At 34.0% G+C, this 19,024-nt stretch overlaps 1 protein-coding gene and 1 pseudogene across 2 annotated transcripts in view; both read right to left on the reverse strand.

The window, feature by feature from the left end:
* The window catches only part of LOC308515316 (ferritin light chain-like), a 306,095-nt pseudogene that overhangs the window by 153,977 nt on the left and 133,094 nt on the right, over nucleotides 1-19,024 (reverse strand). The gene's annotated exons all lie outside the window — the stretch shown is intronic.
* Nucleotides 1-19,024, reverse strand: part of BCHE (butyrylcholinesterase) — a 58,695-nt gene that overhangs the window by 1,347 nt on the left and 38,324 nt on the right. The window contains exons 3-5 of the mRNA XM_081088512.1: nucleotides 13,725-13,891; nucleotides 7,200-7,316; nucleotides 857-882 (exon numbers count right to left, since the gene is read on the reverse strand). Coding sequence (XP_080944638.1) covers nucleotides 875-882; nucleotides 7,200-7,316; nucleotides 13,725-13,891 — 292 coding nt within the window. The 3' untranslated portion in view covers nucleotides 857-874. The remainder of the gene's footprint in view (nucleotides 1-856; nucleotides 883-7,199; nucleotides 7,317-13,724; nucleotides 13,892-19,024) is intronic.

Consider the following 19,024-nt stretch of genomic DNA (forward strand, 5'->3'; position numbering starts at 1 on the left):
GCATTTTTGAATGAGCACATTAAAATAAAAAATAAAAAGTGAATGAAACTTTATCTCAGTATATCCTGAGAGATATTTTGAAATGTGTATGTTATGTAAGCATATGCATTTTTGTAATAGATAAAAATTCATATACATATATGCTTAAAAAGTTATCTTTGGTCAGTATGACTACAATTTTTTTATTTTTTATATTTTCTAAGATTTTTTAAATGAAGATACTTTTAAAAATGTTAAAATACTATTAACATTTTTGTGGATAAATAAGACAGAAAAAGAGATGATAGTTAATTAGGATATAGATATGCAACCAACTCAATGTTTTGAAGATGGAGGACCACAGGTACCTGTCCCCTTCTATGGTACAAGTAGTTCTCCTCTAAAGCTGCTTTTAAAATCTGATGAGTAGGAATGTCTTATATAGGAAGATGTCCCAAAATATTACCATTGACTTTCTTAAGATGGGATCTATGGAATCCAATCAAATTTACTAAAATCGACACCCTATGCATTAGACTGATACTAGTAATGTGATACTTTACATTAGGACATTTAGATATACTTGGAGTAATAATTTAAAATTCTCTTCTTTCAAGAGGTAGTGACAGTTAATGTAAAGGTTGAAAAGATGATTATAAGACATCATAGAAATGTTAGAATGTTTTCCAGGTACTGCAAAATGTATATGAAATGTAATTCCATATAGCAGTGGTAGACAGTGATCAAGAAGCTTATGTGTTCTGGAATTTAACACAATCTTTGGTAGCCTTAAATCTACTCTAAGAGAAATGAATAGCTGCCTCTGTAACTGGCTTTAATGCCAGGTGGATTGAGAGGGAGAGGACATGGTACTTACTCTCTGTCTTTGAAATCTTCAAAAATCTAAAAGGAAAGAAGGAATAGTGTTCTGTTAAAATTCTCACTTCTTACTTTGCACATGATTGCAAAGAGACAACTCCAAGGGAGATTATTAAAATTTTATCTTTCATGGTTATGTGAAAATGTTAATTCACTTACCAAAGAGAATATTATACACACATTTGGTTTAAAATTGAAATGCCATAGCAGATGTTAGCATTTGTTTTTCACTCACTTATTACCTTGCACAAAGATAGTAACTTCAAAATTAGCATATTACAACACTGTAAAACAAAGATAGCACATTTCAACTAATGAAAACCAGGAAAATCTCTTTTAAGAACAGTGGGAGAGGAAGAGTCCTTGTGGACAAAAAATGTTATTTTGTGCCTGGGGCTATAGACTAAAGTCTCATTTGATGTGATGAAAACCAAGTTTTGTTCCTCCCAAAACTCATATATTTCTGGGAATCATATTTTCTAGGGTTTGTTCCCAAAGGTCTTAACAGTATAATGAAAATTTGCATTACAGATATAAATGCAATTCTTTATATCACCAGTGACTTTTAGACCACAGCTAATGGATCTGTGGCTATTCCTTTGCATTAAAGAAATAGAAAAAGAAAGAAGAGAGGAGAGAAGAGAAAAAGGTAAAGAAAAGGAATGTTATGTGCAAAATGAGTTTGTCCATAACCATCTATCAGGAAAACAATATCACCAGGAAAACTTAAATTTCATGTAGAAAAGAAGAAAATATTCTGGAATATGCAGATTATTATCTGCCTAAGGTCTAAAATATATTAGGAAAAAACTATCAAAAAGTTAGTAAAAACTCAACACCTCATAAATTCAAAGTCTGCCATCCTTTTCATTAAGTTGTTAAGAGAATTACTGTTCCTAAATGGTATCTGTGATAAGAAAAATATTTGTATTTTCTTGACATGGCAATAGAAAATTGATAGAAATGTGTTTGGGTCCTAAGCACTCTAAGAAATCTTAGAGGTTGGTTGAGGCTGTTAAAGTAAAAATTACAGTGAATAAAGTCAACAGGCAGGAGAAATTTTGTGCAAGACTACTGTAATAGAGGATAGAGATTGAACTCCTCTGAAATAAAGGCTGAGGTGAGCTAGTGGAAAAGTACTGAAGGACATTGGGGAAGGGTTGACTAATAAGTTGTGTTGAGCACATTGAGTTATTGAAATGGCAAATGTTTTTCTTTATGATTAGGCCATATGTGTTCGGTAATTGGCTCCCATCAAAGTCAGGATCCTATCTGCCCACAGAGACTGGCCGATGAAGGCACTATCTTTTCTAATATTTAGATTCAAAGCAATCATTTCCAGGTCTTTGAGAAAGACATTTCCTGTGAAATAAATCTGGCAAGAGGCTGGGAGATTTACAGATATTTCAAGGGGCAGAGAAAGAATTAACATTTGTAAGATTTCTGAAGTTAACGCTCTAAGTAAGAAACGGGAGGTCAGAGGCCTACAGTCAGGAAGACTTCCGTCCAAAGTTTTGTCATGCTATGGGAAGCATTAAGTTATCTTAGCCATGGCAATGACTTTGAATTTATATTCCAGGTTGAATTAGCTCTACCATCAATATTTATCTGGTGGTTTTTATCCTTTACCCTTTGATTAAAATTGAGAGTAGCTATTCTAGATAGATAATACATAGATGGATGGATAGATAGATGATAGATAATATTCTTGGCATATTCATTTCAAAGATTTTAGAATTCTTAACAATATTATATATATTTTTATAGTTTATTCTCCTGAGACTACAAACCTCATAATTTGATGAACAATATTCCTCACTCAGTTACTAACAATATAATTGGTTTCTTATTTCTCTCTTTAATTAATTTGTAAATAAATTTTTTCCAATTATAGCAGTACATGCCATTGACATATCAAAATGACTGTGTATTTTATATCACAACTGGCTCTAATATGACTAATAAAAATTTAATATTATTTTTTAATTATATAGTTATACATAATAAACATATATATCTATTTCTATTAATATCTACACTTATAAAATGTATGTAAATCTTACCTTAGTTATTTTTTATAGGAAAGACACTTTATTTTATTTATTTTTTGTTTGCTTTTTAAACTGCTTTATTGAGATATACTTGACATTTAAAATGTTCAATTTGATAACATTGACATATATATACATTTGTGAAATCATCATCACAATCAAAATACATTTTCCCACTATATCTTTATAATCTATTACTCTTATCCCCCACATGTTTTGCAGGTATTTAAGGCATATAGATATATATTTTAAAAAATTTAAATCACTTTGTTTAGGTACAGTGATATACAAAAAGCTATAGATATTTAAGGCATACAACTTGATGAGTTTGGATTGCCTTAGTTTTTAATACTTGAACAGATGGCCATTATATGACTACTAGAGGCCTGATGCATGAAATTCGTCCACCAATAGGCTCCCTAGGCCTGGCCGGTGATCAGGGACAATGGGGGCCTTTAGGCTGCTGGCCAAGCCTCCCTTCCCTGGCTGCCAACTGCCTGCCAGGCCTTCCTTCGTTCCACGCCTCCCACTGGTGGTCAGTGCACATCACAGCCAACTCCTGGTCTCCCGGTTGAACTCCCAAGGGGACACTTTGCATATTAGCCTTTTATATATATAGACTAGAGGCACGGTGCACAAAAATTTGTGCACTCGGGGGGGAAGGGGAGGTCCCACAGCCCGGCCTGTGCCCTCTCACAGTCTGGGACACCTCGGGAGATAATGACCTGCTGGCTTAGGCCTGCTCCCGGGTGGCAGAGGGCAGGCCCAATCCCTAGGTGCAGCCCCTGGTCACGCTCAGAGCAGGGCCAACTGGGGAGTTGGGGAACCACCCCCTGTCATGCACAGAGCAGGACGGATTGGGAGGTTGTGATGTCACCCTCAGTCACGCTCAGGGTAGGGCTAATTGGGGAGTTGGGGCACCACCCCCTGTCACACTCAAGGCAGAGTCGATGGGGAGGTTGCGGTGCCACCCCCTGTTATGCACAGAACAGGGCTAATCAGGGGGTTGGGGTGCTGCCCCCTGTCACTCACAGAGCAGGGCCCATCAGGGGGTTGGGGCACCGCCACTCTCACACTCAGGGCAGGGCCGATGAGGAGGTTGTGGCCCCGCCCCATGTCACACACAGAGCCGCAGGGCGATCAGGGGGTTTGGGCACTGCCCCCTGTCACGCTGATCCCGGTGCTGGGAGTCATATTACCCTTTTACTATATAGAATAGAGGCCTGGTGCACGGGTGGGGGCTGGCTGGTTTGCCCTGAAGGGTGTCCTGGATCAAGGTGGGGGATCCCACTGGGGTGCCTGGCCAGCCTGGTGAGGGGATGATGGCTGTTTGCAGCTGGTCACACACCCTTCAGGGTGGGGGTCCCCACTGGGGTGCCTGGCCAGTCTGGGTGAGGGACTGAGGGCTGTTCAGGCTGGTGGGTGACTGAAGCTCCCAACCTGTCCTTTTTTTCTTTTTTTTTTTTTCTGGGCCATCTTTAGCTCTGGCTCTAGCTCTGAGGCCTCTGCTGCTGAAAGCAGGTATCTAGTTTGTTTAGGTTCTATAATCGAAACACTGTATCAACTCCAGCTCTGAGGTCCCGGCTGGCTGAAAGCAGGTTTCTGGGGTTTTGTTTAGCTTCTATATTTGTTACAATGTTTCAAACTGCAAGCTCAGAGGCCGGCAAGGCAGCCGGGGAATGTCGGAGTCCTCCATCACTGAAGCAAGCAAGCCTCATGTTAGTTTCAAGCTGCCTGGCTATCGGCCGCCATCTTGGCTGGCAGTTAATTTGCATATCACCCTGATTAGCCAATGGGATGGTTAGCGGTCGTACGCTAATTACCATGTTTCTCTTTTATTAGATAGGATAATGTCTTTTTTAAAATATGGCAAAATCTCTTTTTAACCCCCTCCTGTAATAGTTCAGTAAAATTTTCAAGGTGATCTCTTGCTGAACATTAATAAACTCTTATATGTAAAAACGCATGTTTTTGCATCTTTCTGTGTGCATGTCTGGGTGTATATGTTTAAATGTGGTGGTCTTTGTTTTATTCTTTGATAGTCTGAAGGTTCCACCAAGACTGTATTGGTGAACAGCACTATTGGTTTACCTTTAAATACGTTTAGTCAAAAAACCTGCATTTCCTATTTTTCTTACCATTCTAATTTTGTATAAAGAGAACACAAAACTACAGCAGAAAAATTTATTAACTGTTGAGTTTGTCATCTTTTTCAGAAATTTTGAGAAGGTTCCAATTATTAGAATATTTTGCTAAAATGTCACAGCAGCAATTACGTTAAGATTTATCTGTGGAATTTAATTTCTGGGCCAGAAATTAATTACTTTGCCTTTAAAAATGATACCTTTCATCTATCAGAGTATTCCACATCAAAAGGAGTCTCAAGTGATTCCAAAAAATATAGTATATCCTGGAGGAATGGCCCCTGGGAAATCAAGAAGATATAGGATGGGAGGTCTATAATTCACCTATCATTTGTATGCTTTTTTTCTTCACTTCAATATGAGGGAAGAACCATAAACAATAACAAAAAAAGTCCATTTATAGCAGTACTGAAGTGATATCAAAACTGACTTGGCTTCCACTGTAAAACTCTAACACAGTGGTCCTCAACCTTCTGGCCCTTTAAATACAGTTCCTCCTGTTGTGACCCAACCATAAAATTATTTTCGTTGCTACTTCATAACTATAATGTTGCTACTGTTATGAATCATGATATAAATATCTGATATGCAGGATGGTCTTAGGCAACCCCTGTGAAAGGGTCATTCGACCACCAAAGGGGTCGCGACCCACAGGTTGAGAACCGCTGTAACAGCTAATAAAGCTAACAAAGTACCATGAACTTTGAGTGAGGATGGCAGACCCACACTAGCTCTAACCATGGACATACTTAGGAAAAATGAACAATGGGATATGCTTTAACCAACAGTATACGGACCTGTAGACTCACTTTGTCCTATCTTGAGTGCTAGTTTTCAATTCTTTTTGTTTGTTTGTTTTAAGACATTTTATTGATGTTTAGAGAGAGAAGCAGTGAGAGAGAGAGAGAAACATCAATGTGAAAGTGAAACATCCATGGACTGCCTCCTGCATGCTCCCTAGAGGATCAAGCCAGAAACCTGGACATGTACCCTGACTGGGAATCAAACCAGGAGCCTTGAAGTGCACAGGAGATGATGCCCAACAACTGAGCCACACCCAGCCAGGGCTAATTTTCAATTCTTAATGACCATAACCAACAAGTACTACCGTTTTCTGAAACTTCTCCCTTCCAACTCATCCCCTTCAGTGAATTACAGTAAATTTATTCACTAGATATGGTCCTTTGCCATGCAAGTTAGTGCATGTAGCTTTGCAATTTTTAAGTTATAAAAATAATACAATTTGGCTGTTGAAAGTAGAAATAGTTATTTTTTTTTACCAATTGAACAATTTTCCTATAAAAAATGAACCATTTTTACTAATATTTCTGGGTCCAGCCAGGTTTTCTATCCCAGATGGTACATGATTTCTGACTGTAGACTTCTGCTCATCTACATTTTTTTTTTTTGGAGTTATAGAAAGAGTAATTTATACACATACATGTTTGGGGAGGTGTAAAAGAGTGGGGAGTTTCAAATGGGCAAGAGTTAAAAGAATCAAGAATATAATTTGAGGATTCTAAGAATATATATTACTAAAAATATAAAACAGACATGTACTGCTTTGCTCTTTATCTCTTGGTAGCAACATTTTGTTTCTAAGTGACCAAGCCTCTTATTTTAAGACTCCCTCCTGCCTTATGTTAAAAACAAAGGAATAGTTATTTTCTGTTTCATTTTGCAACTCATATTGACATTAAATTCATAAATTATTTAGGAGAAACAGTATTGCAAATTATAGTACCCAGTGTTTCAAGACCTCATTCATTCTAAAAAGGTACCCTTTTATGAGTGGTTAGGGGGAAAAATGCAACTCAAAATAGGATACAGATACTTTTTAGAAAATAAATGTTAATGTTATTTGGAAAAGAAAAAGTTTGAAGCCGCAAATCATTTAAATATGCATATAATTAACTGTCACACTTTATACTGTGAAATTTAATTAAACATGTTCTAGCCTTTTGGGTTTTGGAATGCTAGGTACAATACTAAGTGATAGATGTGAGAAATCGATATTATCCTTCTGGCATTTTTGTTCAGCTATATAATAGCTTCGTACTAGGTGTGTAAGAGAGCTATTGGTATTTTTGCCTTGATTTACAGGAAAATGAACATTCTACAAAGGGTAAATCTATTAATTAGAGACCTGCACAGCTTTCTTTCTTGCTAGTGTAATCGTTAAATTGATTTTTCCAGTCCATCATGTAATTGTTCCAGCGATGGAATCCTGCTTTCCATTCTTGTTCTGCTTCATCAATATTTCCTGTAAAACAGGGAATAAATTGAATTAATGTAAATTTTATCTCTGTTTCTATTAATTAAAAATAATTTTGATTGCAGATGCCATTTTTTCCAAATACAATGTACAGTAATTTTTTTATTCTTTATTATTTATTATTTATTATCAACTTTTTTACTTCCCAAATAATTTTATTAAGTTGTTATATATTCTATAAAATGCAAATAATACATTTTCTTAAAACATATACAAAATACAAATATTTATAATACATAAAATGCAAAAATGAGTTTATATATTATATGCCAAATTATAATATATTACATGTGTTTGTTTTTGTTTCTAAAAAGATAAAGATAATATTCTTTTCTTGAGTCTCCTACTCATAAAAAATTTTTATTTAATTCATCTTCCTTACATATGTAATTATACTTCAGAATATTATTCTTAATGAAAGTGTTTATATAACAATACTTATTTCCATACAGATAACTTTGCAATTGGCATTCTATATAAATTTTGCACTCTTTCTATATCAATTATTTTATTTCCAAAGAATTCTTCATCATTGAAAGCAGTTTATTAAAACTACTAGAGGCCCGGTGCACAAAAATTTGTGCACTCGGGGGAGAGAGGAGGTCCCTCAGTTCGGCCTGTGCCCTCTCGCAGTCTGGGACCCCTCAGGAGATAATGACCTGCTGTGTTTGGCCCACTCCCAGGTGGCAGAGGGCAGGCCCAATCCCTAGGTGCAGCCTCTGGTACAGCTAATTACCATGTTTCTCTATTAGTAGATAGGATTATAGGAAAGCAGTTTATTAATCACTTTGCAAATGAGAAAGACAACTAAGATAATCTATGCTTTCTTAGTAATTTGCAAACTGCATGTATGTATCACGAAATAGGGGTATTTAAGTAAAAATGTGAGGCAATGAACCAAATCGGTCTTTCTATGTACTACAAGAACCTTGAAATCTTGATTTATTTGAAAGTGTATTACATTAAAGAATAAAGTTTGTGAACAATAGAAACTCTTAAATTACAAACTTTTAAAATCATATATTGATGTGCCTAATATAAATAGGTATGATAAGTCTAGAAGTTGGTTTAAATCATTTAAATTTATAAGTATTTTGTACATTTGTAGTTATCTATTGTTTTAAACTTCTAGCATGCTGAGTTGGTTATTGACTTAAAAACAAAAATTTAAGTTATTTACATTTTCCTAAAAAGAATACCTTAGAATTGTTAAAATATATAATTTTCAAGTAGCAATTTAAAATAACAATTATAACTTTGTAAGATTTTAATTTAGAAAAGACAGTTCATGTCGTCTCATACTAAATTATAATACACATGGAAAAGTGTCTTGCTTTCATTCATGCTATCAATAATGGAGCACATTCAATGATTCATTTTTAGTTTATAAAATATCAAAATATTTAAAACATTTGTATAGACATCAAATATTCTCTGGAATTTAGAATAAATCTAGGTTTGAAATGTTCATAGTACTTGGAAAATGGACAAATATTTGATAATTTATATTAAAAAGTCTCATTTTTATGTAAAAATGATTTTTAAAGGTCAATGACTATCATTTCTTTGTGAATAAAATAACTTTTCTAGAGTCAAAAGCATTAGAGGTGGAAGAAAGATATTAGATATCATAACCAAATTATCATTCCTATGTTATTTTTATAACTAATATGTTTTAAATATTACTTATATAAAATAAGAGCCCTATAGTTCAGAAAGAGCAAAATTTTTGATATAACAAATAAATTATTGGTAATTTAGCATTTAGAATGTAAATGCTAATACTTAGAGAAAATATCCTAGCTATGATTTTCCTTTTTTATTGTTGGAATAATTCCAAATCTATTGATTCATGTACATGCAAGTTTATTTCCTTATGTGGCTAAATCAACCATCTATACAATTTAGTGTATTGAAATACTTAACTTTATATTGTACAAATGCTCTGTAAACCCAACTACATTTTTCACTTAGAAGTACTGAACATTTATTGAGACACTAAATTATAAAACATTTAATTATTTTTAACAGAATCCAGGAGAAGTGAATGCACCACAAGAAGAACATATTAAAACATTTTGAGTCCCATGACATGAATGAAAACCAAAATTAGAACTTTTTCTCTTCCTCCTTCTTCTCCTCAAAAAGGGGAATATCTATTTAAACATCTTTAGGTTTACCACCTTTGAGATGCTGATAACAACGTACTATGGTGTAAAATAAAGAAAAGAATAACAGAAAAATTAATCACTTTTCAAATAAGTTTTCCACTATTTTGCAGTGTTACCGTGAAGAATAAATGAGATGGTGTGTACATTATGAAATCAAACTTTACACAACGATTAGGAGCTACACTAATGAATTTAATGCCCTTGTCACAAAAGTGTATTCGTAACTTTGGTCTTTTTTGAATCCATGTATAGCTAGATTAATACCAGTAGTTCATAAACACATTGGCACTTTTTTTTCCAGGACTTTTATAATCTTTGTTTTGCCACATTGTTGTCTCACAAGGGAAAAAAAGTCAGTCTTTCTTTCCTACACAAAGAGGAAGAATAATGCCATATTTTTTAAAAAATATATTTTATTGATTTTTTAAAAATATATTTTATTGATTTTTTACAGAGAGGAAGGGAGAGAGATAGAGAGTTAGAAACATCGATGAGAGAGAAACATCGATCAGCTGCCTCCTGCACATCTCCCACTGGGGATGTGCCCGCAACCCAGGTACATGCCCTTGACCGGAATCGAACCTGGGACCTTTCAGTCCGCAGGCTGATGCTCTATCCACTGAGCCAAACCGGTTTCGGCTATTGATTTTTTTATAGAGAGGAAGGAAGAGGGATAGAGAGTTAGAAACATCGATGAGAGAGAAACATCGATCAACTGCCTCCTGCACACCCTCTTCTGGGGATGTGCCCACAACCAAGGTACATGGTTTTGACCAGAATCAAACCTGGGACCTTTCAGTCTGCAGGCTGACGCTCTATCCACTGAGCCAAACCAATTAGGACAAGCCATATTTTGTCTTGATTAAAAAACAGTAATATTCCACTGCAGCTAGTCTATTTAGTCAAGTCTGAGGAGTTAGGAGAGAACACAGAATGGTAAGTCAACTCAGAATTGTTAATGAAGGTTAAGACTGAAGAAGAGATTAAATTGATAATGAATTGTGCTGAGTATTATGATAAAAGTATTATGTATTTTTGAGAGTTCACTGAAAATCTCTTCTTAATACTTATTTCCATTCTTGTCAACCAATTATTAAAATTTCAAAGAAATTCATGGTTTTTATGGGGTGTATCAGAACTTAATAGTTGTCCTGTTACAATTTTGAGTGTGTGATGAAATAGTAGAGCGAACAAGCTAGGTTTTGTGATGATTTCATGCTTTAAACATGAAACTAAAGTATTATTTGATTTAATTAAAGGTTGCCCAAAGGTTTTTTGTTGTAGTTGTTCTGTATTATTTTGTTTTTCTTTTAATGGAAATAGAAAATTCAGAATATGAAAGCAATAAAAAAATTTTTGATTTTTTTTCCTCCAAGCCAGTTTTCACTCTAATTTTTTGGTTGCCATTCTTGCTAAATGATTATGAACTAGCAGTACATAATTCTTCAGAGTGGTATCTCAGCTCTTACATTTATATGTGGTCTTTAGTTTGGGCAAGTAATAATGTGCCATGATTTATTTAAAGACCAAAGGAGGAACCACTGGATCTAATATTTGTTTTCTATTGGGAAGATATGGAAGTCTAATATGTTTTTTTCCTGTAAAATAAATGTACTCTTCCACGTTTGGTGAAAAATGTTGATATCTTATTGACATTGACTGGGTCATTTCTCTCTCTCTTTTTTTTAAATGATTCTGATATATTATACAGTTATATTCACGAAAACTCTAATTTGATAAAATTTGAAACAAATGTAGTACACTTTATTTCTTGCAGGTGCATGCAGTAATAGCATAGGTAAGTACTAAATTATGGCTTGAAAGTTAAGTGCTAGAATACATGTGTTTAAACAAGTCTTACAGATTATTTTATGTAAGAACATTAATTTCTCAAACATAAACTATTGCCTAAGTGGTTCTTATAAAGCTTATTAGGTTTCCATCTTGAGTGAAGTAAGCATTACATTTCTCCTTTTAAATAATCCAGTCAGTAGTCATTCTTTGAAATTTTGTTTTACTTGTAGAGCTGCATTTTAAAAATGATATTTTCATAAAGAACTTCCACCCATGTCATCTGAGAAACTTCAATCTTCAAAACATCAAAAAATGAAATGTTTGAAGTTTTGCAACTAGAAAAACATAAGGTATGATAAGAACATGTGCTTTTTGTTACTATTTTTATTAATTTGAGTACACATATTTTATTTTTTATTTTATTTTTTTCCCTTTATTGATTAAGGAATTACATATGTGTCCTTATCCCCCCACTGTCCCCCCAACCCCCACTCATGCTCTCACCCCCCCTGGTGTCTGTGCCCATTGGTTAGGTTAATAGAACATGTACTTTAAACCTTTTTAAACCCTTCATTATTTATTATTTATAATACTAAAATAGTGCAATTTTAAATTAGTTTTGTGCATTTAAATGTATTTTTTTTAGAAATTTAGAAATACATTATTGATGTTCTAAAATCACCTGTATTTAGTTAATTTTTAAAAAATATATTTTAATGTAACTTTTCTGGAAAAATTATCTGAGAAGAATACTTAAATTATGTTTTCAAGACACATGGAATTATCCCAAGAGCACATTACTAACCCAAAACAGGTATGATATTTCCCCACAGTGTTGCTCAAACTAGAAAGTTGTTCCGTATTGCATAGGAAGTGGCAGAAGCTAGCTAAAAATTAAAAATTTTTATTAAATCTGCCTTATGGCAGTTGAGTATTTAGAGGTAGAGATTTTGAATTACATCTTCAGAAGTTGTGGATATTCAAATTTTATTTTATCCACAAATAAATTGCAAGATACCATATGTGCCTGAATCAGAATGGCTCAGTTTGGCTTATAATAAATTAGTCATTTACAATCCCACCAACCCCTCTCTTATTTTTTTTCTCAAATTATGAACTTCTCATTTAAAAATATTTTAAGTAAAGATTAAGACTATGTAGTGAGTGGTATGCTAAATGGTACCTCTTCTGGCCTCTTGGCAGTTTAAACGTGTTACCTCATTGTTATTCACACCCAGAGGACACAAAGGCAGCACTGTATCTCTGCCAAGGAATGCAGAAGCCCATCTCTGGATATATATTATGTCACTGAACATTTGGTAATACACAGAGTGCTGGTATATCAGAAACATTTCCCAAACAGATGGAGCACATAATTATAATTTTGGTGAGTAATGTCTGATAATCAAAAGGCATATTAAACAATCAAATACAGCTCTGAGGTGCTCATATTTGCATGAAACTAACCTCTTCCCTCTCTAAATAAGAAACTAAAGACATACTATTTTGTGCTAGTTAATATGTAGTCTGAAAATTACAGTGTTATAATGAACAGAATGGTAAAGGGTGAAGGAACTGGCCAGCAATATGTCTGATGGCTGTAAGTCAATTACTTTTATTTGAGAAAATTAAGGTAGAAAATTGACTAGAAGAGCCACATGGGTTATAAACAGCTGAGCTTTTTAAACCCAGGCATTGAATGAGATATGCCATTTTTCTCACAAAAGATGTGATCATTCAAATTGGATGTTCAAGTTAATTTAGTTTTTCGCTCATGAATTTTGAAATAATATGATCACCTGAAACAATGTTCTTAGTATTTCCTTATATAAGTCTAGATAAGCACTTCCAGAAGATTAGCTAACTAATTTAGTATCTGTTTATTGTATTATGTAATATGTGTACATGTTTTTAGATAAATATCTACAAATTCAGGATATTTAGAAATATTTGGATTGTGCTATTTTAGATGTAAGCTTTTGAGTATTTTTCCCCTTTAGAAATCAAGGGTTGCACTACTTATCAATAAATTTGTTATTACCTATCTCTAGTATAAATTATATTTTGTTATATTTTAGTTGTGTGAATTATTTATTTTATGTATAAATTTATTATCCATTGATTAATTCCATGAAGATTGGCTGAATAGCAAGTAGTGCCCTATTTTAGTTCTGCTACTATTTTATGTTCTTCTAGGGAAAAATTCCTATTTTAGTTTTCTTTATTTAACTACTAAAGTGCTGTTCATATAGTAAGCCCTCAAAACATACCCAAACTTGCTGGAAGAAAATTGTTAGTAATTAGGACTCATCAGAATCAAGTAATTATAAAGTCACAGATTAATACCATCTACATGCCTCAGATAGTCCAGCTTTTCCCCCTTTTACATAATCCACAAGCAATTATTGAACAAAATATTAAAAACACACACCTGTCATTTCCAAGACTTTGGGGAAAAACAGCGTCCAGAATCGGCATTGTTGAGCACGTAGTTTAGTATATATTTTTGGCGACTGTGTATTCAAGGTTAAATATTTTTGTTCAGTGCTTTTGAAGACAGGCCAACTTGTACTACTATTCTGGGTCCCATTTGGATTTCTAAAAAATTAAAGAAAGACATTATACCTTTACTGAAATCATTGCTAGATGAAAATATTGTTCTCAAAAACCAATAAGAGCTTTTTAAAAATTCAGGAAAATATTGTGAAGTTTTTTGATGATGTCAAGCATAAATGAGCTTGGTTGAATGTTTTCAGTGCCTTGAAGGACTATATTATTTAAAAATTGTTGGAAGTAAAGTCTAAAGAACTTTTTACATGCATTTCTGCATAACATGCAAGGAGAAAAATACATTTTCTTTTCAATAATGCTGTGTTTTTTAAAATATATTTTTATTGATTTCAGAGAGAAAGGGAGAGTGAGAGATAGAAACATCATTGATGAGAGAGAATCATTTACCAGCTGCCTCCTGCATGCCCCACACTGGGGATTGAGTCCCACAACACAGGCATGTGCCCTGACTGAGAATTGAACTGTGACCTCCTGGTTCAGAGGTCAACGCTCAACAACTGAGCCATGCCAGCCAGGTAATAATGCTGTATTTTTGTTTTGTTTTCTTTTAAACATGCTCAAATGGTAGTGTCATTTTTGTTTCATCTTTTCCCCTTTTCCCAGGCCTAAACTTTTCACAATTAACATTAATACCATCTATTTAATAACCGTTCCATCTATTTCATTCTATTTGTTATTCTTACTGACTGAGTCTGAGACTGATTACACATTTCCTTATTATGTAATAGCCTCGTTACTCTAGAAAACTGCCTTAAGTCTCAGTTTTAAGCTGATCGTACCTCCTTGAAGACCCGTTCACTGCTTAAAACCATTTTAATAACTCCCAGTGAGTTTAGATAAAGGTTAAACACGATGCCACTCACATTTCCAAGCTTATTTTCAGATATTCTATTCATAAGCCAACCAACAGGAATTAGGGCTAGTTCCTCAGTAATATCCTCCTTTATTTTATTTCTTTGTCTTTGCCCCAGCTATTATTTCTGCTTGAAATCTTTTTATTCTCCAACATCATGTGTCTATGTCTATTAAAAACTTTCATATTCTAATTTGTGCCAATTTCTTATATCCTTTTCCGTGGTTTCTTAATCAATAACATGACTCTTTTTTAGAAATATATAGTTTTGGGTTCATTTACATCTTTGTGGCACTCAATAATGCAGTTACCTAGCTCATACAAATTGAAACTCAAAGTAACAAACATGGCGAAAGTGGCTCCAAGTAGAAAATCCGTAGATTTTCCTTTAATATATTTTAAAGTTATAATTATGAGTCAGACATTGCTCTAGGCTCTAGAAATACAAATAATTATGGGAAACATAGTTTTCTACAGGGAATTTATAAACAAAAATATCCATGAAAAGAAAGAATCAACAATGTATGGTAGCCTAAACCAAGTGTAAACAAAGACACAAATCATCAGAGGAATGAGCAATCACTGAGTTCGAAAGGAAGTTACCTGAAGGAGTGAGACTCCAGCTGAAGGAAGGAGAGAAAATAAGGTACTGAACCAGACAGAAAAGTTGGAAAAACTAAAGAGAGGAAACAGACTCATAGATAGAGAGGAGGCAGGAGATTGAGCAAAAAAGAAAAATAAGAGAGAAATAACTCATGGACATAGACAACAGTATGGTGATTGCAGGGGGTTGGGGGGAGGAGAAGGAAGAGGAAACAGAATTAACATAAGCAAAAATAATGAGTGTTCATCTTCATCCAAAGGATTCTTGGGTAGAGGAGATCCTATTAGAGTTATAGCTCTAGAATATTAGTCTTATCACATTAAGACCTGACAGTCTAGAAAAATGGTTTGGACTTTAGCTTGTAGGTATTTACTATTCTTGAGGGATTTTTGACTAAATGTTTAACTGTGAACATAACATTTTAGGATTTTTTTAAATCTGGGTATGATATCTAGAATAATAATAATAAAAAAACTAGAAAGTAGTCACAGGTGCTTTAATCATAAGCAGAAGACTAGAGTAATAAGGATTAGGGAGTCATTCCTTTCTCTTAGATTCATTCTGCCTTAAGTAAAATCATATAAGAAAAACTCCAGTTGAATGTGCCTAAAAGTAGAACACATAAAATTCTTCATTATTTAATACCTTCTGTGAATTATCAATGGATAGAAAGTTGCGAGTAGTAATAGATTATATATATATTACAATATATATACACTGTATATACAAAAGCCTATGAACCCAGTAGATTTTGGAAAGACAAGCAAGCATTTGTCCAGCATGAATATTTAGCAGTAGATTTTGCCATCAAGAACTTGTATCAAATAAGCACCATAAATTCATATTTTACCATAGAAGCAGACTATTCCACCACAAATTCAGAAGCTTTAGCAATAAATAACTTCTTGATGTAGTAGTTGATTTTATGTAGGAATTAGATGACTTAATAAGAATTATTAATAAGCGGAGGTATTCAAGCTAAACCCATATCATAACAGGATTGAAACCTCCTGCCTTAGGGTGCTTTTTGAGAGAGATCATGAAGAAAATGTCTCCAGCTCACAGATGGCACCCTTGTCTAGGTGAATTATGGAGTCTTTTCCCTTTCCTTTAAAGCTTTGGAAACTAACAACTACAGCTGCTGGAGGCTGGGTTTTAAACCAGAAGAACCATTGGTCTGATTCGGTACAGCAATTCTTATGTCCCTAAATTGCTGGCTTTCCTTCTAATTCCACTCTAATTAACTTATGGCACCATTTTAACTGCACATTCATTTATGGCTTCTGCAAATGGTGACTTAAACAGAGCCGACTTGCACTTGAGTTCAGGAGGGAGGCAGTAATGACACTGCCAGGGTTGATTTAACAAACTTTGTCCATGAAATAACTCATGGCATTCCAAATTACAACTCAGCGATAATAAAATTCCTTTTCCTATGGATGCAGATGTAGTTTTCAAAAAGTGATTGAAATAGCTATTGAAGTGATGGAGCATTTTACTCTATAATTTGAAGAAATCTCCAAAGATGTTAAAACTTAACAAGGAATATAATGCTCTTCCTATCTGGACCAATTAAAAACTTTGTGAAAGATAAAATATTTTCCAGATATACACTTTTGAAACAGTATATAATTTTAATCTCAAGATTATAGATGCAGTAAACATCTTGACATCACAATTTTTCAAAAAAGTTATCTTCTTGTCACAAAAGGAAGGTTTTAAAGTGATGATACCTAAAATTTTCCATGAAGAGTAATTTTTGCTTTATTTTCACTATTCTATTCTTTTTGTACTTTGTGGTATATAAAAGTAGTATAAAGATCATCAATTATACTTTACTTCTTATGTAGGTTTGACAAGTTTTAAATTTTCTCTTGTTTAACCAAAAAAAGGGCAGATTATCTTTGCAACTTCTGTGTTTCAGGAATTTACCTGCTTGTCATTGAAATGTGAGCCCAGATTTGACAATTCACTTCATAAATAGATTTTTTTTAGTAACATTAATTGACTCAGGGTACCTTTTATGAAGTAGTATGTATTAAGCTCCATACATAAAGTGTTCTGATGCTTATATATCCTGATATTACCTATCAAAACTAACACCAAAATTAAGATTATTTTTGACTAAGAAATCAGATACAGCAATGTATAAGTAAGCTATACATTTATTTTATTTTAAGTGAATATGTTTCAGTATGCTTTACAATCTAATAAAATAAACACATAATTAGTGGTTATAAATTGAAAGACCACCTATATATTCTACTGTCATAAGAGGGCTAAGGAGTAACAGTTTATATTGGATGCTATCTTAAAAATACAAATATCAATGGATTCATATTCCATGTCATATTACACTTCAATCAAATTGTATTTTAATTTAAAGAGTAGAATGGCTATAAGAGAATCTGAATATAGAAAAAAAAATCATTCCTTGATTCAACAAATATTATTGAGTGCATACTATGTCAAGCTTCTTTAAGTCACAGAAGATTAACAAAGGCAGATTTGACAGAAATTCCTTCCTCTTGCAGTTTTCATTCTTTGAGGAAGAAAAACAATAAACAAGATAAATAGGGGAAATATGTTAGGCAGTAATAGCTGCTAGAGAAAACAAAATGGGGAATAAGAATAATAGGAAATGACCAGTAAGTATCAGTGGGGATGGGCATTGGTGAGAGTGTGTGTAATAATGAATTTGATTGGACAATGTCCACAGTTCCTGTGAGGTAACTTCTAAAACTTTGGAATTTCCCACCAATACTGATTATTTATGCTAACAAAGTGACTCATGGTGGGAACATGATGATTTTTGATAATGACATCATTCAAGGTGGGGCTACTCAGGATTAGAATCACAGGGAAGGCATGGCTATGGCTAAAAGACATGCATATGATTAGAGAGGTTGAGATTGAACCACATGATACTAGCCTGACTTCCAGAAAAGAGAGGGAGCTGAAGATTGATTTCAACCACATAGCCAATAAGTTAATCATTCATGCCCACTTAATGAAACTCCAATAAAACCCTGAGCCTCAAGCTCAAATAAGCTTCCTGGGTTGGTGATACTCTAAAGCAGCGGTTCTCAACCTGTGGGTTGCGACCCCTTTGGGGATCGAACAACCCTTTCATAGGGGTCGCCTAAGACCATCAGAAAGCACATATATAATTACATATTGTTTTTGTGATTAATCACTATGCTTTAATGATGTTCAATTTGTAACAATGAATTTGGGGTCACCACAACATGAGGAACTGTATTAAAGGGTCGTGGCATTAGGAAGGTTGAGAACCACTGTTCTAAGGGCACATTACCATGATTAATGGCATGAAGTAATGCATCTCCAAGTATACAGAAGCTTTGCTTTTGGAAAACTGTCGGTACCAGGCCCTGTTCTAGGGTATCTTTTTCTTTGGTTCTGATGTATATCCTTTTGTTATATTAAAATCATAATTATACTTATAGCACTTTCCTGAGTTCTGTGTGTCGTTCTAACAAATTATCAAATTTTATGGAGTCCACAAGGGCCTTAAATTTGTATCTGGCTTGTCTGAACTGAGGGTGGCCTGGGGACCCTAAATGTGCAACTGGTGCCAGAAATCTTGGGCCAACTTGGAAGTGTGAAGTACTGAGTCCTTAACGTTTACTTAAGCTAACTGGGTAAGAAAAGGCTGCAATATTTGATAAGAAAGGGACTTTAA

This window comes from Myotis nattereri (genome assembly GCF_964212035.1).
Source record: "Myotis nattereri genome assembly, chromosome: 3".
NCBI classification, from domain to species: domain Eukaryota; kingdom Metazoa; phylum Chordata; class Mammalia; order Chiroptera; family Vespertilionidae; genus Myotis; species Myotis nattereri.